The sequence below is a fragment of the Phyllostomus hastatus genome, unplaced genomic scaffold (assembly GCF_019186645.2).
Source record: "Phyllostomus hastatus isolate PE091 unplaced genomic scaffold, TTU_PhHast_1.1 phas_contig_432, whole genome shotgun sequence".
Classification (NCBI taxonomy): domain Eukaryota; kingdom Metazoa; phylum Chordata; class Mammalia; order Chiroptera; family Phyllostomidae; genus Phyllostomus; species Phyllostomus hastatus.
Genome location: NW_025333880.1, coordinates 438,030 through 463,173, shown reverse-complemented (window position 1 = coordinate 463,173; position 25,144 = coordinate 438,030). Strand labels below are relative to the sequence as shown.

The 25,144-nt window shown below is 42.1% G+C and overlaps 1 protein-coding gene across 2 annotated transcripts in view; it reads left to right on the top strand.

The window, feature by feature from the left end:
* Positions 1-6,001: 6,001 nt before the first annotated feature.
* The window catches only part of E2F7 (E2F transcription factor 7), a 42,608-nt gene continuing 23,465 nt past the window's right edge, over positions 6,002-25,144 (top strand). The window contains exons 1-6 of one of the 2 annotated variants that reach the window (XM_045844981.1): positions 6,002-6,147; positions 6,856-6,948; positions 14,687-14,962; positions 18,393-18,561; positions 22,489-22,779; positions 24,177-24,332. In XM_045844981.1, coding sequence (XP_045700937.1) covers positions 6,856-6,948; positions 14,687-14,962; positions 18,393-18,561; positions 22,489-22,779; positions 24,177-24,332 — 985 coding nt within the window. In that variant the 5' untranslated portion in view covers positions 6,002-6,147. The remainder of the gene's footprint in view (positions 6,148-6,855; positions 6,949-14,686; positions 14,963-18,392; positions 18,562-22,488; positions 22,780-24,176; positions 24,333-25,144) is intronic. The other variant, XM_045844982.1, reaches the window with a different exon arrangement.

Genomic DNA, 25,144 nt, shown 5'->3' with positions numbered 1-25,144 from the left:
CGCATCACCAGTAGGAGCAAAAAGAAAACAACGTGTGGCAATGAAGGCCTTGAGTGTCAGGGAGAATTGAAAGGACTTGTTTGAGAGTATGTGTGGCTGGGGAAGCCCAGAATTCACAGGGGAGGCAGCGGTGTATTTGAACAAGGCTAGAAAGTCCAGTATGTTATGAAAAGTATTACAGAGAAGCAATGTTTCATACTTCAAGGTTAATCCCATTTTCACCCATAGGTATGGACTGAGGAAAAATGTCTTAATGTTACATGGGTGATATTGGCTAAATGATTACTCTTTCCAAGAACCAGGTGCATTTTAACAGGGACTTCTTGTAGACAATACCTTAACCTTTGTACATGGATATTTTCCCATTTGTTTAGTCAATGCCTGGGCTAACCTATCTCCATTTGGGCTCAGCACTCCATTTCTCTAGTGTTCTCAGGAGTGAGGCCCCACATAGTTGAGGTGACTCTGGGTTAGGAAAAGGTAGTATTTGCAGTATTTAAACTTAAGTTTCCAGTCCCTAAGTCCCTAACCCCAAACTCCTCTTTCCACTGCACAATGGAAATATTCTCATTTGGTCCTGCAAAGTATGATCATGAATAAATGCTATTAAAGTAATGATATGATGTACACATAAAAAGTTACATTCAGCAATTGAATTCTAAGCTTAGAAAAATTGAGGTGACAGAGGTCAGTCTTTGGTCTGATTTTTTTATCATTCTCATTATGTATGTATGTACATGTGTAATGTCATGAGTACAGATGTGTTCAATTTCACCAAATATGGAATTTAAAAAGTGATTTCATTTTCAAATTAGTCAGCAATAGTCTTACATAGCCACACTAAGTGATTGGGAGTCAGTAGTAAATACTTTTAAGAGGATATCCTCAGTATTTGATGAGTATTTAGAATGACAAAATTGACAGGTTTTTCAGAAGTCTTCCAAATCAGCCCTACTACCACTTTAAAGAGAAAGCTTAAGCCTCGGTAAGCCAAACCTCATGTTCCGGGTAATTCAGCAAGTTCATAGCCAAGCTTAGTCTAGAACTATATCTCTCTACTCCTCAAGTTAATTCCTTCTCTTCTGGGTGAGCCTTTGGAGATTAAGAAGAAGCTTGTCCCCATTTTCTCCAGCATCTCAGTTGCAGAGCAGTGGTCCATCCTCATTTTTTTACTGCTCCAACCACTGTGGTTCCCCCCCCAGACCATGCCCGAACCTGTAGCATAAAAATGGCAGCATATAAAGGGTACCCATGACACTCTGTCCATTATCCCATTGTTCTAAGAAACACCCAACCCAGCTCAAAATCCAATCTATCTGTTGTGGTCCGGAATATTTATTTCGTCCCCACATCCTCGCCTTCACTATGCCGACACAAGAACACACATGCACACCAAGTATGCTCTCTTTTCTTTCAGTAAGAATGCAAATGGCATGATCATCAAGGAAACTGACTTGCTCCATAGTGCTAAGCATGAAAACGAGCCTGTAAAGATAAAGAATGAATTCCCTCTGTTCCCTACGGGACATGGAATCACAGCTTAAGCACCTCCCTTTGAACAGCGGGACATCTGGATGTCATTAGAAATGGGAGCCATGACTGCCCTTCTGTATTAATCTGCTGCTGCTGTTGTTGTTGTTGCCAAGGCCATTGGCAGGAAACAACCATGGACTTAATCTCCATGTGACACTGGTTGGGATCAGTCATGAATATATTTTCTGCTTTCTCAAAAACAAAGCAAAACAAACAAACAAATAAAAAAGCCTCATAGACCCAGACAACAATATGGTGATCACCAGAGGGAAATAAGGATGGGGGAAGTAGAAAGGGGTAAACAGGGAAAAATTGGTGAAGGAGACTAGACTTTTGAGTGGTGAACACACAATATAATTTACAGGTGACGTATTATAGAATTGTATACTTGAAACCTGCATAATTTTATTAACCAATGTAACCCTGACAAATTCAATAGAAAAAAATATATAAGAACAAATTTTTAAAGTTCTTGCAAAGATAAAAAATTTAATTAAAAAAAATGTTCTGCCTTCTCTGAACTTGCTTGCAGTTGTAGAAACAAATGTGTCATATTTCCAGACTCATGAGTGACTGAAAACAAAGGCTATTTTAAATGGCAGCCTGCAGTTTGAGAAGAACTGCTAAACTGATCCACTCAGGAAGACGAGAACTGCCCGGTTTGAGGCCAAGGCCCCTCTCTTCCCCACGCGGTGAAAACTCAGTTTCTAATTCCCTTCTGTGGCTGCACTTTTGTGGACAGATGATACATCAAGACAACTAGACTTGCAGTAGTGCAAGGAAAGGAAACTCTCTGAGGAAGCTTACCCATTAACTGGACAACTCAGACTGTGTGACATGGATTATATTCCACTACAGTATATTCTTTCTGTAAAGTGACATAAATCTTGGGACTTGGAACCCTGAAAGGGTAAAAGGCTACTTGCAAGTTGGAGAGGCTGTGGAGTAAGTCTTTTGCACAGAGGGATGTCAGACATCATCACTGCATATTCTCCTGAGCACAGCCTTTGTTGCTCATTCTTCCACTATACCTCCATTGCACGTCCCTCTCGCTGGCTTTCTCATTTACAACCTTGCCTCCTTCCAAAAACCAGTGGCATAGCCACGTACAAGCAGGACCTAGCTCTTTGAAACCTCTGCATCTATTTCAAAGGGTAACGTACCTGCCCAACTCCTCCTGTCCTTAGTGGTGGGACTTGAGGATCTCTTTCTAAAACCACTTCGGAGTCAGAAGTACCCAAAGGAATCAATGAGCAGACATACAACTAGCATGAGGCTAATGAGCAAGATGCTAAGCATTGAAAAAATACTTAATACCCAAGCCTGATTCCAGATCAAGTAAACTAGAAATCTATGGGTGTGGCATTCAGATACTGGTATATTCAAAAACCTCCCCAGCTGATTTTAAAGCCTAGACAGGGCTCAGAACCATGGGCCTAGGACAATACAGAGCCATGGGTACTGTTGCCACAGAGGTAATATAGTACGCCCAAGTCAATGACCTTCCAAGCAGAGACTGTTGAGGTAGAACTGAAAAATACTTCCATTAGCATGAAACCAGGTATGACAGTTTTAAAAAATGGCCCCAAATTCAACACTTCTCTCATTGAGAGGTAGGATGTATGCCCTCTCCTTGTTTCTTGTACATATGTGTGGATCTTGACTGCTTCATCGAGAAAAAAAAGAAAAGAATCAATGCTACATTCGTTCTGAGGCTACACAGAAAAAGGCAACATAATTTCCACCGCATGGGCTGGGACACTCAGAGCCCCGAGCCATCATGCCATAAAGGAGAACACGGAGAAGCCACACGCAGGAATTGATGCCCAACCTGAGTTCTACCATCAGTGTCAATGGAATAACTGAGAGATGGACAGATTATTTTAAAATTCCAGGACTTAAAAGCATCAATATAAGCAGCGTTGGGGTAATATCTCTGAATTTGCCCATCAAATGTTCATTTTTTAGTTTTCCTCCAAATCTAAGATCAATCTTACTTTTTAAACAATCAATGAAATTATAAGTTCCTGAAGCTGTATACATATTGAGTTTGTCTTGTTTTGGATAGTGGCTGCATTTGAATTGAAATAGAAAAAATACTCTGAAAATGATAGGAAAAGGTCTGTAACATAAAACTGCCTAACTTCAAAGAAACAACCACTATTATTTTGAAATATTAGAAAAATGAATGGACTCTTAATAATTTTAGTATAGGTCTAAAAGGCTGAATAGTGGTCCCCCCATAAAAAGGCATATCCCTGTCCTAATCCCTGCAATCTGTAAATGTCACCTTATTTTGAAAAAGGGTCTTTGCAAATGTAATTAAGGATTCTGAGATAAAATCATCCTGGATTATATAGGATCCTGGATTATAATGAACCTAAATTCATTAACAAGTGTCCTTATAGGACCCAGGAGAGATTTAATAGACAGAAGGGAAGGAGGCAGCGTGACCACTGATGCCGAGATCTCAGAGATCTGAGTGAGGCAGCCCCAAGTAAAGACTTGCTTATGGCCACCAGAGGCTGAAGAGGCAAAGAACAGATTCTCCTCTAACACCCCAGGAGTGCGAGGCTTGATTTCGGACTTCCGGCCCCCAGATCTGTGAGAGAATAAATCTCTGTTGTTTTAAACCAACCAGTTTGTGGTGATTTGTTACAGCAGTCACAGTGAATTAATACAATTGGAGAAAAAAAACAAAACATTTCATCATCAAAATTTTGTTTGTGTATGTGCAAAATTTAATAAATTGCAATTTTATTCTTTACACTTGTCTCCTTATGCTTCTACCTACAAGACAGATTTCAGTTCAAAATATCACTTCTAATATAAAAATTTTTTATGTCAAATTTTTATTAACATTATTTTCTTTATGTTTAAGTTTTCCATACCTTTTTGTCTTTTTAACATATGACCTAGCAGTGATTTTTAGGCTGTTTTTATCACCAATCTAAACAGTACAAAGTGAAGGGCTAGACTGAGTATTCTGAATTCTGCAGACAGTTCGTTTAAAAATGTGGGTATCAGGGAGGTGAGGGATGGAAAGTGGAGCACTTGGTACAGAAAAGATAATAAGAAAAAAGACATCCTTGCTACAAAGTATATGGTTTGTAGGGAAATGTCTACGGACATGTTTTAAAGAAGGCTGTCTCAATTTCCAATAGTGAAGCATCCTACAAAATGACTTACCTGTACTCTCCATATCTCTCAAGGTCATCAAAAATGAGGAAATTACCATATAACAAATTGTACAGCCAAGACGAAGCCTAAGGAGACATGAAAACTAAATGTAATGTGGTATCCTGGAAGTGAAAAAGAGCATTAGGTAACGATGAAATCTGAATATGCTAATGATTTTAGTTAAAAATAATATATCAGTACTGGTTCGTTAATTTTAACAAAAGTACTACACAAACGTAAAATGTTCATAAATACGTGGGACTAGTTGCCGGATATACGGGAACTCTGTCTTATTTTTTCAATTTTTCTGCAAATTTAAAACTGTTCTAAACAATAACATCTATTAAAACACACGCACACAAAGGCAAGACTGTCTATATCAATAGTTATATTTTAAATAAGAAACTAAAGTTGAAGGAAGTGAAACAAATATAAATCCGTAATGTTGAGGAAAGTTTCTTGACTGTTTCCCAGAATGCTAATTATTACAAAGAATTACTTAATAAAGCTTTTTTTCTTCTAATTACTAGCGATGTTCTGAAATGGGAACACCACCAAGAAACTTTTCCAGGCTTGCAAGGGGGGAAAAAAAACCCAAACAGCTGGCTTGGCTGGCAGTCTAGTTTGTAGGGCTAACCGGCGTGCCATCTGCTCGCAGCACAGCGGTAACCATGGTTCACGTGCCACACCGGCGTTCGGTGTTAGGAAGTGCCCCAACAAGCCTGGGCAACTCCGCTTCCGCGCAGGTTACTGGGGTCAGAGGGTGGCGGCAGCAACATCCAGAGTGTGTGTATCATTTTTCCAAACTCCATCTGCTTTTCCCCTCCCGGGCTGTGCCCGGCGGTCTCCCCGCGCGGCACGTTTAGAGGACAGGAGCGGGTCTTTTAGGCATAACAAAAGAGCCCTCCTCCCCCGAGCCGCCCCGCCCGCCCCCACCTTGGCTTAGCGTGGCTGCCCGGGCCCGCGTCCTCAGCTGGAATTGGCTCCAGGACCCGAAGTTTCCAGGTACCCGGAAGGGGGAGGGGGCCGAGGCGGCCACAATTGGGCGGGTGAGGGCAAAACGCGCGGTCCGGAGCGCCAAGACTCCCCGGGCGGTGAGCACGGGCCCAACGGCCGCGTGATAGGCCAGGGCCGCCCCACGGGCCACCGCTGATTGGTGGATTCTCAAATTCGGCCTCAAGGCGCCAGAAGGAGGTGTTTTAGCGGGGACCGCAATCCTAGACTGCAGTCAGAGTTAGCGTGTCGGAACGCTGGTGCAGTCCGCACGCCGCCGCGGGATCCCCGCTAGCGCAGGGCTTTCTGAGCAGGGGTCTGCGCGCCTGGCTTTCGCCGCCCGATGTCGCCGCCGGGCTGTTGATCGCCTCCCTGATCACGCAGGGGTGTGAGGCCGTGGAGGTCCAGGTAGAAGCAGGAAACTTCCTTCGCTAAGCGGGAGTAAGTAGCTAGCGGCCCCAGCACTGGCGGGCAGGCGGGACTTGGGGGAAACGGAACCTTTCCACCTTGCTGCCAGTCTGCCACTCCTCCCCTCGTAGGCTGGCGGGGAATCGAGGAATTTATGCCGCCAGACAGGGCGCGCGTGGGGTGTCCTAGTTCCATCTCTAACGCCGGCCGGGCAGTAGAGGGGACTTATCTTTGCTCACTATTTGGGGGCTTCACTGGAAGAGTTTCTCCTTGGGGTCTACTTGGAAGCCTGGAAAGGGGCTGCGCTAAGAAGTGAATGGATTTGGTCTAGGGATCAGGTTTCCTCCCCCCCCCCCCATTCAAACCTTCTCAAAGCCGAATTCCTCCCAGTTCTTTGCGCCAAAATTAACTGACCTAGGAGACCCTGTACTTTCTGACAGATTTGCCTTTCACTTTCCTGACTTGGTAACGTTATTTTGTTCTGCTGCTTTTCATTAAAAATTACTATTTTGTCGATATTTTCTTACCAATTTTTCAGTAATTAGTGGGTGTTTGTATTGGTTCTTGTGCATTCTAGAGAGTGGGGGGCGGGGGGGAGGGGGTGGCTATGTTCCTGGAAATTCCCAGGATGAGTTTAGGGAGGGGAAGTTCATGTTCATGAGCAAGTAATAAATAGATATTTTTGTTGGAGGAGGAAGCATCTAATTGTAAAATCATTTTTAATGTAATTGTGCATTACAGATGGAAGTAAATTGTTTAACACTAAAAGACCTGATCAACCCCAGGCAACCCAGACTAGATTTTGCAATTGAAGATGGGGAAAATGCACACAAGGTAGGTGCACTCAGGTCTAATGCATTTAGGATGGTGATGGGTAATTCAGTTATGTTTCAATATGCCACTTGTATTTGTCTTACAAATCTAATGATTCTGATGAACACTATAGAAATATACTCTTTTAAATGGAGGCATGCAAAATATTATTGAGTTTCTCAGTCATTGTGCAGTGGAAAGAGGCTAGGTTAGATGTAGTGTTGGAACCAGTTTATATGAATCAATGATATGCTGGATGCCAGAATCAAAAGTACATATTATTTCTAGTTGTCAAAATTGGAATTAGCTAATGCTGTGCAGGAATATTAAGCCTCAGTTCCCAGGAAAATAGACTCTCTGCTATAAAGACTGGATTATTTTTTAAAAGATTTTATTTATTTATTTTGAGAAAGAGGAAGGGAGAGAAGCATTGATCAGTTGCCTCTTGTATATGCCCCCACCAGGGATGGAACCCACAACCCAGTCATGTGCCCTGGCTAAGAATTGAACCAGTGACCCCCTCAGTTTGTGGGAGGATGCCCAACCAATGGAGCCACACTAGTCAGGGCTAATGCCGGATTATTAAAGTGCTGTGAAATATTCTCTATACCTGTTAAGGAGCTCCTAGAGGCTGTTCCATTCACCCATATAGGGAGATAAGTGACTGAGCTTTAAATATTTACAGTAGATACTCTTAAAATATTTACAGTACTACTGCCGGTATAGTTTTGCACTGAGTCGTTGCCCCTTTTTTGCACCCTTGTGACTTTTAAGACCATGGTGGTGTCTTCAAGAAACATTACTAAGTAAACTGGCCATTGCAATACCATTGCAATATCACCATACCTGCATCAGCACAGTTACACTCACCACCAAGTGCCCTACCAAAAAGCTGTAATAGCTTCTTAGTAGCAAACATCTAGGCATTTGTAGGCAAAGGCAAATAGATATAATAAACCTGGATGTAGAAACTTTGAATATAAATCTAAGCATAGCAACTTCCTGGGGCACTGAACCTGGTCTAAATTTTAGATTTAGCATCAACAACGAAACTGCCTGGCTGCAAAGAACCTGTTATATGGCTCTTTGAAGAATATTTCATAACTGTTGATTTTAGGTAGGCATGAAATTGTATGCTTTTCCATGTAGGATTTTTCCCCCTAGCATTTGATTTATTTTTGTTAGGAAAACAAGTACACCAAAACTTGTTTAAAAACTTTAAAATTATTGTTTTAAAGAGGACTTTTCAAAAAACATTATCTAAGTTGTATGAGAGTGGAAATGCCCAGGGTTGCAGAGTTTTGGCTTTGGGAGTTTCAGGGCAAAACTTTGCCTTTTATTATTTGGATGGGACAGCCTTGAAAAAATATGTATACATTTATATAAAGCTGAAGTCAGTGTCCATTTTTTTCCTTCTGGGTCAATGACTTTTTATCAAGTGCCTTCAACAAGGTCACTTCTACTCTAGTTACCATCCATAAGTGCTATGTCCAGTTGAGCTTTCACATTCTAATAGATGCGGGGGGGGGGGGCGGGGGGACCCCACAAGTGACTCAAAAGAGAATCCCTACTCTCTTTTGAGTGGTTAAAATGTTTGAAATGGAATGTCTAAGCAGGAATTATTTTGCCTCTCTAAGCGAAGACAAGGGATGAGAACAGAGTGCTTCTGCCTGGATATTTAGAGGGTCTGCTCCAAGTGTACAGATGTCTTTCCTTCCAGGAATAATGAGAACATGGGGTGTGGAGTCAGACCTGGGTTTGAGTTTCTGTTCTGCCATTTATTAACTATGTCACCTCAAACAGATGCATTTGTTCAGTCTTTCCATGAATATTTATGTCAAAGGCGCTAGGTGTACAGTGATTTAATAAGTCTCCTAACCTTGTGAAGCCTGTTTCTTTCTTCCATAAATTGCAGCTAATAATAGCACCACCCACTCTGGGTTTCTGTGAAGCACTCATACTGTTCACACTGTGCTCAAACCAACAGCCCAAAGATGAGTATGAAGTGGGCAGGGCCCTCAGTTACCTGAGAGACTTTCAGGGACTCTTGTAAAACTAACCAGTTGTACTATGATTTGGTAAATGCTGTAATACGAGTGGCAACAAAGTGGCCCCCATGGAACAGAGGAGTAAAAAATAAATTCATGGAGAGTGTAGGAAGAGTTGGAAGGCTTCAGAGGAACTAACATTAGTTGAGGGTGTCCAGCCTACAAGCAAACAGGAGTAAGTGAGAGGGATGTTTTGGGCAGGAGAAACAGCATGAAGTGTGCGCATTTAAGAAATGTTCAAGAGATTTAACATGGCTGCAAACTATTGGTGCTGAGTTGTTCCTTCTTACAACCCTCAGAGAGGTGCCTCAAAATTGGAATTAGCTAATGCTGTATAGGAATATTAAGCCCCAGTTCCCAGAAAAATAGACTCTGTGCTATAAAGACTGGATTTTTTAAAAGACTTTATTTATTTATTTTGAGAGAAAGAGGAAGGGAGGGAGAAAGGGAGAGAAACATCGAGCAGTTGCCTCTTGTATGAGCCCCCATGCCTGCTACAGTGTCCTCTGGATCATTTGGTGTGTAGAGCATTTTTCTTTCTTGACTGGTCAAGAACTCTTGTAAGTGCTGTATTATACCTGCATATTTCTAGAACTCTTGGAGAAACTTACTTTAAACAAAGGAGTTTTCAACTTGATCACACAAATTTACTGTGCCCATATGTGGGATTATAAACAACTCTCCTAAGTTGTTTACAGTGCATTTAGGCATGACAAAAGTAGAAAATGGATGATTTGAGATGAAGAGGTAAGCAGTAAGGATTGAGCTATTGGGAGGGCTTTCTGCAGGAGATAACACTTGAGTAAGGCTTGAAGGAATAAAGGCTAAGGCTGAGGCAAGTAGAGAGGAAAGAAACTAGTAAAGAAGTCAAAATGAGTGGTATATTAGGGGACAATGCCTAGACTTAGTGGGCACAGTGTGTTTTTGATGGTCATTCTTCTGTTTTGGGAGTGGTAAGAAGGGGAATTCAATTAGAAATATGTAGACCTGTACCTGTGTGTTACAGGCAAATAAGTATGTGCAAAAGGCAGCTGGTTGCCTGACTTTGGACTTCACAGAAGGTGTTAGCCAGATACAAATGTCGGAATTACCAGCATACAGATTGGTTTCAAAACCACATACATGAAAGCGGTGAACTACCCCATAAACAGCAGGTGGAGCAGAGTGGAGGGCTGAGGTTTGTAAGAGTGGAAAAAAAGGAACCAGTAAAGGAGACTGTGAGGGAACAGAGAAATAGAAGATAACCAACAAGAAAGACGCTGTCTCAGGGGGGACTGACAGTTTTCTAGAGCAGAGAATAGTCAGCAGTTGTAACCATTACAGTGAGGTCAAGTGAGGCAGGTGTTCTGCCATTGATCTGGCCCCAGAAAGGCAACGTAAGTGAGAAGCAGTGGATCAAAACCCACTGTGACAATGTGAGGGATTCCTGGGTTGTGAGTAGGGGGAAGTCCTCAGTGTGGATTACTCATTCTACAAAGTGTGCTCTGAGGGGAAGGAGAGTTTTTAGTCAGTATCTAGGGCAACTTCCTAATGGGTCATCTTTGCAACAAGACTTAAACGATAGGTAGAGTTTTAGCCGGCCAGGTTTAGCCGATGGCATGAAAGACAAAGTGATGGTGTGAACAGCAGCTCAGTTGTGATAAACTGCAGGGCAGGTTTAAGAAAAGCAAGTGGACTATTGGGGCAAAATGTGGAATTTGCATAAGGTGGAACTGGAAAAGAGGTTAGCACAGTATTGCCAAAGGCCTTGACAAGGCTGATGACTGTATATTTTTTAAGGTTAACGTGATCGAAACTATCTGAAACAGAAGCAATACTGAAACCAAGATCATTTAACCACCAAGCCCTTTCTGTAGCAGCAGATAGCATAGTCGGAATGCTGGTATAATTAATAATAATGATGAACATTTATATAGCACTTCACAGATTACAAACTGATTTTACCTTCATTATCTGATCTGATCTGATTCTCACAGTATCTCTATGGCAGATAAGCCAGTGTGTATTACCTCCGTTTACAGATGAAAACTAGAGAACATGTGTCCTGGGTACTTTCTCTAGGCTCTAAGGAAGGAAGTGATTTCCAGGGTGTTGCAGATTAGATTTCCTGACAAGCAGATGTGACAGGGAGTTTAGTGTACTGAAGGTTTATAGGGAGTGCCCTAGGGATCAGTGCCTCAAGAAGGGAGGTGAAGGGAAGGGAAGGCAGCAGAAATGGACAGAGGAAGAGGCAGGTCTACAACACCGTTTCAATGGAAGTCTGAGTTTCCCCTATGGGGAGTTCTGGGATGACCCTCAGCATAGTCCTGAGCTGGGCAAGGGGCCAGACTTTTACCTATATGTGCTGCCTCTACCAGCTAGGCAGGTACAGACCTCCTGGGAAGGGGCATGATCCCAGATGAGTCAGCCTTCTTCAGCCAAGGCATTCCAGTTAAGGGCTTCCTGTTGGCATTGCTTCCAGCAGCTGGGGGAATGAATCATTCATTTCTGAGGAGGTCTGGTTGCATCTCAGTGTCCACCACTCGGCTGAGCAGCCTTGCTGGAAAGCCTTGGAACTAGAGACTTTAGTCTGAACTCCTTGTTTTATAGGTCAGGAAACTTGGTCTCAGGCAAAATGAACAATTTGTTCAGTATCAAAAAGATACAGAGCTGAGACAAAAACCAGGTTTCCAAATGCTTGTTTCAATCCCCTTTCCACTGCCTTACGCAGTTTCAGGATTGCAGGATAAATAGAAAGGTGGAGCAGGGTGTGCCTAGGTAGCAGGTGACTTTCTGCCCACCTGAGAACCAGCGAAACAATTTGCTAGGCTTTTTTTGTTGTTTCTTTTGATGTAACGGTGTGATATAATCACAACCTACCAGGTAACCTAATTTCCTTTTACTTTAAGTACAGATAGTCCCGACTTAGGATGGTTCAACTACAATCACTCAACTTTACAATGATGTGAAAGTGATACACATTTGGTAGAAAATGGACTTCAAATCTTGAATTTTGGTCTTTCCTGGGCTAGCGATAGGTGACACAATATTCTCTCAGGATGCTGGGCAGTGGTAGCGAGCCACAGCTTCTAGTCAGCCCCGTAGTCATAGGCTAAACAAGCCATACTTTATTGACAGTGTTTTTGGATGCTGTATTTCATGTTTTCATGTTCCATCATGTCTATAGAAGGCCCATTTGGGTCTCCTGCTTCTGGTGAGGAGAGGAAGGCAAATACAGATGCTTCTCAACTTTGAATGGGGCTACATCCCTTTAATGTGAGTGTCAGAGCACATTTAAGGTAGGGTAGGCAAAGCTATGACTGTCAGTAGTCTAGGTATGGTAAATGCATTTTCAACTGACGATATTTTTCAGCTTATGATTAGTTAATCAGGACACGACTTCATATGTCAGGATGCACCTGTAATACTCACACTGTAGTGAACACATGTCAAAGTGTTGGAGGAAACGACCTAACCGAATTGCTGCCTGGTGGGGGCAAAGTAGGAGCGCATCTTTCCTGTGGCTGCAGGTTCCGTGGGACGTAGAAAAGGAGGATGAATCTCTGTCTGCCTCAGCGAGCCTGGGCTGCATCCTGTGCTGCAGGGGTACCTTTTTGAATACCTAGATGATCAAGGCACAGTGTTCCCTGAGCACCTGTATGGGCAAGGCATTGTGCCAAAAATTGTGAGGAATGAGACACGTGGAACTCACTCCCTGACCTCCAGAAGTACACGGTCTCGTTAATGAGACAAGACGTACACCCAGGAAGTAAAATATGTTAACTCTGAGTGTCGGAATGAATGGTAATAAAGAATAGGAACGCAGGAAAAGATAATGACTGTTTTACTGCGTGCTCGCTCTATGCCAGGAACTATTCTCATAACCTCTGCTATGGGTATTTTTATGAACTTCATTTTCAGTTGAGAGAATTAAAGCCTGGTGAGGAGAAGGAACTTGCCCATCCTCACACTGCTCGGTAGCTGGCCCCGGAGCCTGTGTGCAGAACTGCTCCCCCATTCTGCCTTTCTGTGGCAGAATGCTCTCCATAGAAGCTAGTGGGGCCTGCTGGGTGCTGTATGTTGGAGCTGTGACAAAGATAACTGCCTCCCAACTGGCACCCAGGACAAGGTTATTTCTAGATGCAGAATTTCAGAAACTCTGCTTTCAGTTCTTTCTTGCATACCAATGACTTACCATGTATACCAAATGAGGTTGTATGTAACCTTGAGCAAGTTATTTAACCTCTGTGCCTGTTTCTTCATCTGTAGACTGGAAAAATAATAGTACCTACCTAGGACATAGAATTAGCTGAGGAGTTAATATACATAAAGTACATGGATCACGGTGTGGCACATGGTAAATACTCAATAACTTCTCTGGAGGGCTCCCTTGTAGAAGACTCCATCAGAATCGCATACCAGCAGGAAATTGTACAGAGATATGGGTGGATGCAGGGCCCCCAGCTGGATGCTTACTGCTGCTGTGGTGTGAGAAACCGTCTCTCCCATCGCCACCCTCTTCCTTCCTGTTACGGGAGGACAGGACCTCACCATGGCTAGCTGGCAGCTCCTGCCAATCCAAAGAACAAGAGTTGGGTTGCTAACACAAACTCTAGTTTCTCCCAGTCTTTTCCCTCTTCACATGTTGCTCATTTATAAGAAAGTAGTTCTTTTTAAACCACTGTTCAGCCACAATCCAAGCATTGTAGTAGCTATACAGTGATTCCTGTGTAGGGAAGGGGTGATGGATATTTACCTCCCCCATCTGCAGAATGATGTAAGACACCCTTGCCTGGAGATGAATTCTGCTATAAGAAGAGCAGGATTTTGTGGGTTCTCTCTATGCAGTCCTGTTTTACAGTGGACATAATGGGCCCATCATTAATCTTATAATTATCTAAGGCATTCTACTCAAAGTGTGGTCTGAGAGTAGTAGGTTCTACTCCAGAAACTATTACCAACCTGCAAAATATTAAGAATAGAATTTAAGAGTTAAGCACTTAGAACTCATTACAGCAATTTGATATTGTCCCCGTAACATCTAAGCCTGTGATCAGTGGTCTCTTCTTATTGAACAAGCTGTAGGTCAGTTTGATTGGCAAAGTCAAGTGGAGAATCACATGGGGTGGGGGATGCACATGAGTCCTGTGAAGTAAGACCACATATCATGTATGTGGGAGGTAGAAATTTAAAAACTGGTCCTTCACCATGGGTGGTTTGAGAAGAACAGCTTTGAGGGAATAGCATTAGACAGCTCTCCAGGTTCGCCGGAAATGTACATTTTGTTGGATGCACTTCCACTAATTGGTCTTACTAATTGCTATATTAGCACTAGTGAACACTGAACTACAAAAGCATCATTGCTCTTCACTGGTTAGTGCAAACTTGTAAGTAGTGGTTTAAAAATATGGCACTTAGGAGCATATGGACTCAACTCACATCTGCCCTTCTCATCCCCGATTATTGTAACAAGCATCAGATACACCCATGACTTCTTCCACAAGATGCCATGAAAATTATGCATAAAAGGGGGAGCAGATTGTAATCAGTTTCTCATTGGAGCCTCTCCTTGATTCCCATGAATCCTTCTGTCTGTTTTCATTAGTCCTACCCTAACATTTTCCAGCCCTGCACATATGGTCTGTTTGTATCTTCATGGTGAAAACTAATTGTTCTCCTAGCTGACGGCTGCCCTTTCTCATTCTTGGTAAAATGTATCTTTTTTAAAATAGGAAAATGTATTTGTTGATCGGTCAAGGATGGCCCCGAAGACTCCAATAAAAAATGAACCAATTGACTTATCGAAGCAAAAAATCTTCACTCCAGAAAGAAATCCCATCACTCCAGTTAAGCTTGTTGACAGGCAGCAGACAGAACCCTGGACGCCCACAGCTAACCTGAAGATGCTCATTAGCGCTGCCAGCCCGGACATAAGAGACTGGGAGAAGAAAAAGGGGCTGTTCAGACCCATTGAGAACAAGGATGAAGCATTCACGGACTCTCTGCAGGTAAACAGGCTGTGCTCCCAAGGGCTTTTATAGAATTTACATTTTTTACTTGATTATTAAAAAATCAGAGTTCTTAATTTTTAGCTGCTATTGAGCCAAAAGCACTATTAAACTTACTTTTTTAGATAGCTGAAATGGAATTCTCACTCTATCTCATTTTTCACAATGAATGCTTTCTTCTCTTTATGATAGTCCCTTGACCAGTACACATTTAAAAATAAGTTTTAAGCAATGATATTTAATAATTCTGATTTAATGAGAGAATTTGTTTTTTTAATGGTGCTGTGGATTTAATTTTACTCCAATTATAAAAATAACATTAGTCTAAATACTTTTAACTTGGGGAATTTTATAATCCACATCTATGTCCACTCTGTGGGTTTGGGCTTTAAAGTTATCTTTAAATTACATGTCCAATGGCAAACCAGAGCTACTGAATAAGCAGTATATCTATACTTTTAAAAAATCAGTTGTCAACAATTTTCACTCCCCCATCAGACAATTTTCCAGACTTGCTAAGCAAAGTTACCCACAGATTTGAATGTTACTTCTCTTCTATTTTTCCTCATTTTGCTGGATATTTTTAATCTGTAAAAATTGCCAGAATAAATACATTGGAACTAAAGAAGAGAAAAAGATGCCCTGAATTACAACTTGAAATTTATAGACCAAAATGAATTGAATCTGCTTGCACGCTTTATTGCAGGGGTAGAACTAACAGATTCTTTCATGTAACTGAGTACAAATCAGGTCACGCATTGAGAACCACTGCCCTAGAGAAACTCCGGTATATGTTCACCAAGAGACATGAACAAGAACATCATTGCAGTGCAGTTCCTATTAGCACAGTTGGGGAAACCACCCTAATCGTTATAAACAGGGAATGGATAAGTAATTGCAGTTTATCCATGCAATGGATTATCACACAGGGATGAAAGTGAGAACTGCCGCTACAGGCGAGAACCTGAATGAGTCTTAGGATACACAGTAAATCTTCCCTTAACACTGTCAATAGGTTCTGCAACGTGAAGCAAAATGACATTAAAAAAAAAAAACAACAGTTTTACCATAGGCTAATTTATACAAACCAGAGTTAAGTTCCTATAGCATCTCATTGACTTAATAGCAAAACAATGTTGAACTAATGATGTAGAGGTGAGGACTTGTTGTATGGATTGAAAACAGCAAGTCCCAGAAGACTAAAACCCAAGCCAAACAAGCCTAAGCAATATATTATGTAGGAATATACATGTATGTGATAGAGTGATTTAAAAATGTCAAGGAAGCAATAAATACAATTTCAAGAGAGAGGTTACTCTGTGAGGTAGGCAACTGTAAATTAATAGTATTGCTCTGGTTAGGGAGTTGGTTGGAAGAAAGATTTGTAGGTATTAAGGACATTACATACATGATAAGTATATTTTCTATGACCAAATATTCTATCAAAAGGTAATAACCAATTTCTTACAAAGATATTCCCTCAGTAATTTTTAAGAATATAAAGGGACTCTGTGAGCAAAATTTCTAGGTTATATACCTACTAGTGGAATTATTAGGTTATTGGATGTTCAAATGCAAGATTATGTGGTTTACTTCCATCCATAATATGTAAACATACATTGATCCACATCTTCTCCGACACTTGAAATTCTCAAATGTATTATTTTCTGCCAAGGTGGTGTGTGTGCAGTTGTATGTTTTTGTGGTATTCATTTGTTCTTTTTCTTGGTTACTAATGAGGTTAAGCTTTATCTCTACCGGCCACCATGTATATTCCTCTTCTTGAAATACCTGTTCGTGTTCTTTGCTGATTTCTACTGATTTATAGTGTTCGTTGTGTATTTGTGAAACTAAACCTTTAGCAGTTACACGTTACATTTCTGCTTGGTGTCCATCTTTTCCCTTTTTGTTGCTTCTTATAATCAATTGTCCTTGTATCATTTACTCAGTTCTTCCTCCTCCCTGCAGTTAGTGCACTCTGTCATGTGTCAGAGGTCCACCGCTATGTTCCCCTGTTGTTTCTGGGCTCTCTTCTGTCCCATTGGCCAGTTTGGCCCATGCCATATTGCAGTGAGCCTTCATCTCAGGTAAAGCAAGAACCTCAGTGTGTTTTCCTTCAGAGTATGTGAGCTATGTATGCTTTACCCTTTTTTTGTGCATATATACTTTATATTGGATTTCAATTGTAATTGCATTGTATGTAGATTAATTTGAGAACTAACCTGTTTATAATATTGAATCCACGTATCCATGAGTATGTTTCTCTATAAGTTTTAAGTCTATTTAGGTTGTAAGTTTTATTATTTTATGCAACTATTTGCTAGCTAAAAATGCTGTCATTCTTTTCACTAATATAAATTGTATCTTTTTAGCTCATTTTCTGTTTCTATTGTGTAGTAATGCAGCTGACTTTAGAGTCTTGTCTTTTCAGCTGCCTTGCTAAATTCTCTTTTTAAATAATTTGTCAGTCTTGAATTTTTCATGTAAACAGTCATGTGTTCTACAGAATGAAAGATTTGCTTATTTATTCCTTTCCAATTCCTGTGTTTTGGTTTCTTTTTCTTGTCCTCATGCACTGGCTTGGACCTCCAAGGTGAGGTGGCATAGGAGCATCCTTATCATTTTCCTGATTTTAAGGGAGTATGTCCAAGGTGTTCTCTTTAAGGCAGATGTCTGCAATTGGGTTTTTATGATATATATACTTTATTAAAGTTTCCCATTCCTAGATTTCTAAGGGCGTTTTTGAAAATCATGAATGGATGTTAAATGCGTTAAATTATTTTTTTTCCTGCAGCTATTGAGATAATCATACTGCTTTTCTGCTTGAATTTGTTTATTGAAAAATCTTTTACTTTCTTGGGACTGAATTCGGCCCTTTTCATATGTGGGTCGATGACACAAGGATACTAGTTTTGTGTACTTGCAATAAGAAAGAATAAGATTTAGCTGCTTTGGTTCAGTTCCATCAACCCTTGGTCACTTGTAAACATGTGAAACCAGTTTAATGACACAGTGGAGGCAGTGCATCTCAACTTTCATGCCAGTAGAAATCACCCAGGATCTTATGAAAAGACAGATTCTGATAGATCAGGTCTAGGTTGAGGCCTGAGACTCTGCATCTCTAACAAGCTCCTAGTGATGTTGATCTACAGTCCAACAAACACACCGTCTGCAAGACTATGAATGACTGCTTTGTTCATTGTTTAAGCTTTTAACCAATGGAGTTGGCATCAAATTGCAAAGGAGGAAAAATTTACTTCAGAGAAGGCGATAGGTAAAACGTTAAGAAAGTTAGTTTGGGAAACATATTTTAAGTAGAATCTAGGATGGTATGGATTGGAATGTCTCCCCAACTTGCCAGTGCTGCCATTGCAATCTGTCCTTTAGAATGTTAACCGTGACCTCTCCCCCTCCCTTCTGCCCTCTGTAGCTTCACGTTGTTGGGAACAGTGCCGTGGACAAATTTGAAAAGCGAAGGCCAAGCAGAAAACAGAAAAGTTTAGGACTCCTGTGCCAGAAGTTTCTAGCTCGCTATCCAAGTTACCCCTTATCAACTGAAAAAACTACCATCTCCCTAGATGAAGTTGCCGTCAGTCTTGGTATGTGTCATCCGGTTACAGCGGAAACTGCTTTCCTGGGGCAGGCTCTAGGCTCCAGGTTACCTTGTCTGTTTAGTAAGCAGTGGGCCTCCCAAAGGAGTGAGGACAGAGGAATAGGTAGAGCTTCCTTCTGCCATTATCATGATGTGTAGGATTCCAGGGAGCCTTCTAAGCCGGAGGCTCAGACAAAAATTTGGTTTTCTTAACCTTAAAAAATAATTTTACAAGACTCACATTACGAAGTAATATCCTGTGTTTTAATTTCATCTTATTTCATACAGACTCAAAAAATTTTTTTGAAATACCCTGCTGTTTATTTTTAATAATGTTTCTAAGGATTCAGAACTGGTGTTATTTCTAATATCAAGCAAGATTTGAAAGCAAGAGCATTATGTTTCAATTCCTACGCTGTGATACTCGCAGCAAGCCTGCCAAACAAGAAAAAGCACATCTGGACATAACTCAAACAGCTAACCCTTACAACAAAGAGGAATGCATGTGTCACATGGATGGGTGTGTATAATGTGCGGTGGTGTATGTGCTATAAATGTGTACGCAGCTTCTGAATAGAGACCCCTAGTGGACATGAATTGTAGATGGTTTGTGGATGAACACATTGCAATCATTAAATAAGCAGAAATCACAAAGATTTGAAGGTGTGGGGTGTCTCCTTTGAAAATAAGGCTTTATACAGGTTTTACACACATAATTTTGAAAGATTAAATTTTTAGTTTGTTTACTAGTTCTATTTCTTCCCACAGCCCAGAGGAATGTGTGCCGGTAGGGGATTGTCAGTCTGAATTATTCAAACTGATGGCTGAAAAGATTGTATTTGCTGGAAATGGAAATAACAAGGAGGCAGTGTGTTGTAATGGGAAAACCAGGGGCTGGGCTTTGGGTCAGATAAAGGTGGATTTGAAGCCCAGCCCCAATTTACAGGCTATAAGAGCTTTAAAAAGTTAATTGACCTTTTCTCATAGGAACCATAGCACCACCTGGCAGAAACTTAACAAAGTCGTGATAATGTCAGCAATGTGCCTAACTCGGGGTCTGGCATGGGCTACTCATTGTAACATGGAAGTTTCACTCAGCTCTTAGTAAATGTAGCCCCCCTTATCCTAAGCTGCCCTTCCAACCTCTGCAACTAGGAGGAGAAGTATTGGTGACCATTCTGCAATCCAGAAGTAGAACACAGTCTTTGACACTGATGGCAGCGAGACAAGAAGGAGAGAGTGACCCAGGTAGAGAGAGGCCTGATGTAGGCCCACTGGAAGCACAGCATCCTGGAAACCAGTCTTAAAGAGGATGAGGGTCAAACAAGAAATCATACGAAATCAAGCTCATACAGCCAGGACCTTGCATGGATGTCAGTGCAGAGGACAAACTGTTACATGTTGGAAGGCCTTGTTCCAGCGCAGAAAGTGGGCTCCTGCTCATGGGCTGCAGGTCATTCTGTAGATCTCCATGTTCTGACCACCTGCAGCAGAACTCCAGAGATTTCTGCAAGAGCTTCCTAATGCCTCACCTCACCCAGACCTGCCAAATGAACTCACCTTCTCCTTTCACGTGAGGTTGAAAAATGAGGTCCCTTCTTGGAAGTTATTTAGCCAGTGCCCGTCTCTTTGGATTGAGTCTGAACTGCCTGCTAGTCCCAGGTCACAAGCTGTAAGACCATATTTTAACCAAAAATGTGCAGAACATTCACATTGCATGGTTTCCCAGATTCTGGTCCCCTGTAATAGATTTGACATCGATATTTTAGGTATGAAGTTAAAGAACTGAGAGTGGCTTTAGTAAATGGAAAATAGAACAGCCTAAGAGACTATTGTATGGGACTGAGAGACGTTCCTGATTAGCTCCATCGGGGACTAAGGGAAGCCTGGTAAGAACTGGTAAATCCTCAAGGGCATAGCTACTGCCATGAATAAATAGGATTGATAGAGTTGCCTTGATACAAAAGCAAAGAAGGCCGAGTGTCAGGGAAAACCTTCCTGGCAGCCCTGTGAAATGGGACTTTTCAGTGTACCAGTGATAGGACCACTAAACTCAGTCCAGACAGAGAAGGTGAGTGATTATGCAGGCAAGCAGCTGCTCATGCTTTTACCAGCATCACCTGCTAGACACCTATTGTGCACATTAAATATCATCTTACTCTCCAGGTGGTCAGAACCTTCCCTTGTTTTCCGTTCTTGGAATGTCTAGCCACTAGATGGAGACTTAACAGCTTCTTTGGAACACAAAAGAACAAAACGTCCCGGCATATGGCGGGCCCTGGGGTGTCTCGGTTGCGTTCACATGACTTTTCTAGTGGGAAGGTTTATAGAATGTTACACTCTAAACAAGATGTGTTAAGATGTGAGAACAGACTGGAATGAGGAACCAGACGGGTCTGGACAAGATGCTGCTACTGCCCCTGCCACCACCTCCCAGCGGACACCTGGCATGGAAGCTGGAGCCTCGGAGGGCGAAGAGCCGTTCAGGGTCAGGAGCCGCAATGTTCTGACGACTGCGAAATGCCTCTCTGTGCTTGTAGTAGAGCTTCCTCTCAGCTCCGAGTTCTCATTGTAATTTGGTCTATTTCTCTTCTTAAATTTTCAAAGGGACAAAAAGCTACACTCGTGAAGTCTGCCCTGATTATATAACAGCTCCTGGCAAGTGAACAGAAAGAGGCTGGTTTTCTAGGAGATGCCTGGAGGCTCTGTTCAGGGATACTTGGACAAGAGAAAAGGGGGCTAGTGCGCTCCAAAAGCCTAAGGCCTATTGCACAACAGAATGAGTCAGGGGACTTTTAAAATCTGTTTCTGCTCATCCTCTTATGCTGGCAGGGATCATAGGGATCCCCAGTGCCACGTACGAAGTATTTGCAAAATAACATATAAAGTAAACATCTATTGGAGACCCTTTATTTTTGTGGTTGCATTTAATCCTTGTCATTTTGGGAGATCAATACTAAGGCATAGATAGGTTAATTAACTTCCCAGGATCACCTGGTTGGTAAGGGACAGCATGGGGATTCAGATCCAGGCAATTTGACCCCAAAGTCCCCACACTAACCACCGTAAATATTTTTGGTAAATTCAGTAGCGAACTCATAATCCTAGCTATTTGGGGAGTGTTGGGGAAGGAGATAGGGAATCAATGAACTTGATGGTCCATCTGTACTGTAGGTGAAGTCTGTTTCACCATTGGGCTGTTGGGCGGGATGTGGTGAATGAGAACACTGATGGTGTTGTTAATAGCTGTGGTAAACCCAAGGATACTCACAAGTTGTTCCAGCCCTGGCTGTAGTTTCCTCCATCAACTCAAGAAAGGTGCCTGAGCTCCTGACTCCAGAGCTCCCATTGCAAAGTAGGACACAAAATATTGTTCATGTTTCCTTATTGCACCATTAAGAGAGTTAACAAAATTCTTCCACGTCATTCAAACTCCGGGAAAGGAGAGTATGGTCCAAATGAAGTATCAGTTATTAGACACACTTTATAGTCTGCATAATTAGGAATATAAGTCAAAATCAATGATCCAGCATTCATCAAGTGTCCATTGGGCATACTAGCACTTGTGTTGCTCAGTGTCACCCATTTTAACAGGCTGAAGTATTCGTGTTGTTTGCCTAAAGGTCTAAAGAAAAGACATACCACTGTGTGTAATACCAAAGGAGCATCATCCATCTCTAGGTGGATGTTCATCCTAGATCTTACTGGGGGCTGGATCCCAAGAAAAGGAAAGAAAACCATTTCTGTTACTTGGATCCTTATGGGATGAATGTGTGGCACATCCACCCTTGCTGGGCTTTCATGCAAAGTAGTATCATGCAAAGGGTATCACTGGGTATCATGCAAAGTAGTTCACAGTCATGGTCCAGGCTGTCAAGGAATTTATACTCAAAAAGGTCTGCATGATGATGGTTGGCTTCTGTTTTTCAAACAGGCGTTGAAAGGAGACGCATCTATGACATTGTAAACGTGCTGGAATCGCTGCATCTAGTCAGCCGGGTAGCCAAGAACCAGTATGGTTGGCACGGACGGCACAGCCTGCCAAAAACCCTGAGGACCCTCCAGAGACTGGGAGAGGAGCAGAAATATGAGGAGCAGATGGCATACCTCCAGCAGAAAGAGCTAGACCTGATGGATTTTAAATTTGGTGAACGTAAAAAAGATGGCTACCCAGATCCTCAAGATCAACAGTTACTGGATTTCTCTGAGCCCGACTATTCTTCTTGTGAGTTCATTATAACCAGCGAGTAACAGCAGAGAGACAGTGAGGGTCTCTGCTGAAGAGATTTTACTGCTGAGGTGGGAAGTGCCAGATTGACAGCCTGGAGGGAGGTGTCCTTTTATTCCCTCTACTGAGGAAAGGGAGACAGATGGCTCCCCAACTGGGTTGCCCACTCAACCTCACTGGAAACCTGTCTAGTGGCCAGTCACTTGGTATTTGGTGTTTGGACCGTAGATCGCTAACAGAGCTCCAGGCTTATTTCTGTTTGTGAGCCTTTAAGGAAAATTTGCTTTGAAAGAAGTTATCGTTACAATGAATTCAATTTTTCAAATTGCACGTTGGGGTAGACTACTTAGAAAAGACCCCATTAGTGGAAAATGTTGATTAGAAAGATAGACAACCCCTGCTTTCATTTGATGCAGAATTGTTTTCACTACATCTACACTGTTCTTCCCCTCCAGGCTCATTTGTCCTCTTCCTGTTTTAACCAGTGATCTTCACCGTTCTTGCCCGAGCCCCGCTTGCTAAGATGATAAGGTGCAAGTATCACTCACATTTCACTTGCAAATTTAAGAAATACGAATGGAAAGGTGGCCCTGGTTTTCATTCATTTTACTGCTTCATGCCTTTTAGTTCCACCCCATGAGCCAGTTCTTAATAACCAGAGAAGACAGCCATCTGTTGGGGATGGCTTGCCTGCCATCCACAGGAACACACATCGCATCGGTGTCTCCTATTTAGTTGTAGGTTATTTCTTCACCTATTTCTGAGAAGAGATGAAAGAGGTGGGCACCTGTGTGTTTAGAGTATATTCTAGGTACAGGCATAGCTCAGAGCTAGTGTGGGTTAGGTTCCAGACCACCACAATGAAGCAAGGTGTAATCTTTGCTGGTGGAGGGTCCTTGCCTCCAGTTTGTAAAAACAAACAAAAAAAAATGCAATTTCTGTCAAGCACAATAAAGTGAAGTACAATAAAACAAGGTCTGCAATACTGTGGGCACAGAGAAATTAAAGTGGAGTCCTTGCCTTTGAGGGGAGAGTTGACATTCTGAAAACAGTTCCTCATCCCCACCCTACCCTTTTCTTCTTCCTGGCACAAAGCTGCTTTAGGAAGACTACCTCATGGATTCTCTTCCACAAAATATGAGTATAAAGCATTAAGAGTTGTTTAACATACTCATTTCAGAGTTTATGCCGGGTGAACTTTTATGAGCAACAGGAAAAACCATCTTTTTTCTTTGTGAGCCATCTTTTGTGACATGTGTCCAGAAGGCTTCTCTCTGCAACAAAAGTGATCTTTCCATCTACTCGCGGAGTTAGAGAGTTCTGGCAAACTGGAAGTGCAGTCTTGCTTGTAGTAAATTATCTCTTTTGATGCCTTTGTTTTGTTCCTTTTGTAGCCTCTGCAAACAGAAAAGACAAGTCTCTGAGAATCATGAGCCAGAAGTTCGTCATGCTGTTCCTCGTCTCTAAAACCAAGATCGTTACTCTGGATGTGGCTGCCAAAATACTGATAGAAGAAAGCCAAGACACACCAGACCACAGTAAATTTAAAAGTAAGCGTCTTCATCTAGATCCACCTAGCACAAAAAGGCTGGGGTTTCGAAAGTTGATGTTTTCTGCCTCTTTCATCCCGTGGATGAAAGTACAAGAATTATTTTTTTGGAGAAGTGCACCCCTTCCTACATCAGAGGTTTTTGGTGTTGTGAGAGGTAAGTCAGTGGCGTACCAGAATCCCCATGACAGGCCTGTCAGCTGCTTTTTCCTCTGCAGTTCGAGTGGATGGTAGAAGCAGATTGCCATCTCACACAGGCAGGCCAGGGAGGGTGTATGGTGCTTTGCATTTCTTTTTAGTATCACTGCATCCAAGACAGAATATCTGAGTTTTGTTTCCCCTTTTTTCTTCACCCTCTGCTTACCCTTCTGATGGGTGGAGATGAAAGTTGTCTGCAGGTAAGAACCAGAGGAATGAACAGGGAAGGGGAAGGGGGGTGGGACACGGCTGCCAGACCAGGAGAGCCTTTCTGAGTGTCCTATGCAGTGTGTCTTCCTCTCCATCACACAGTGGTCCTGAGCCACGTGCGCTTGGCTGCTGGTCAAGTGCACCCTTTCAACACTGGGAGGCCATGAGCTCAGCATACTCAAGCTTTTTGTTTGTTTGACTGGAATTATAGGCCCCCTGTGGAAGACATGACTAAGTAAATTCTAGCTCTACCATGATTGGGAAGTGAATTGCATCTGGGATGAATGCTTGATGTTTCTAGATGATAAGCAAAGCTCCTTTGCTTGATCTCAGCCCTGAAGTCAAGTGGGTTTCCTACCTGTGAACTGATTTCTTAAATAGAAATTACTTTGTGGGCATTATTCT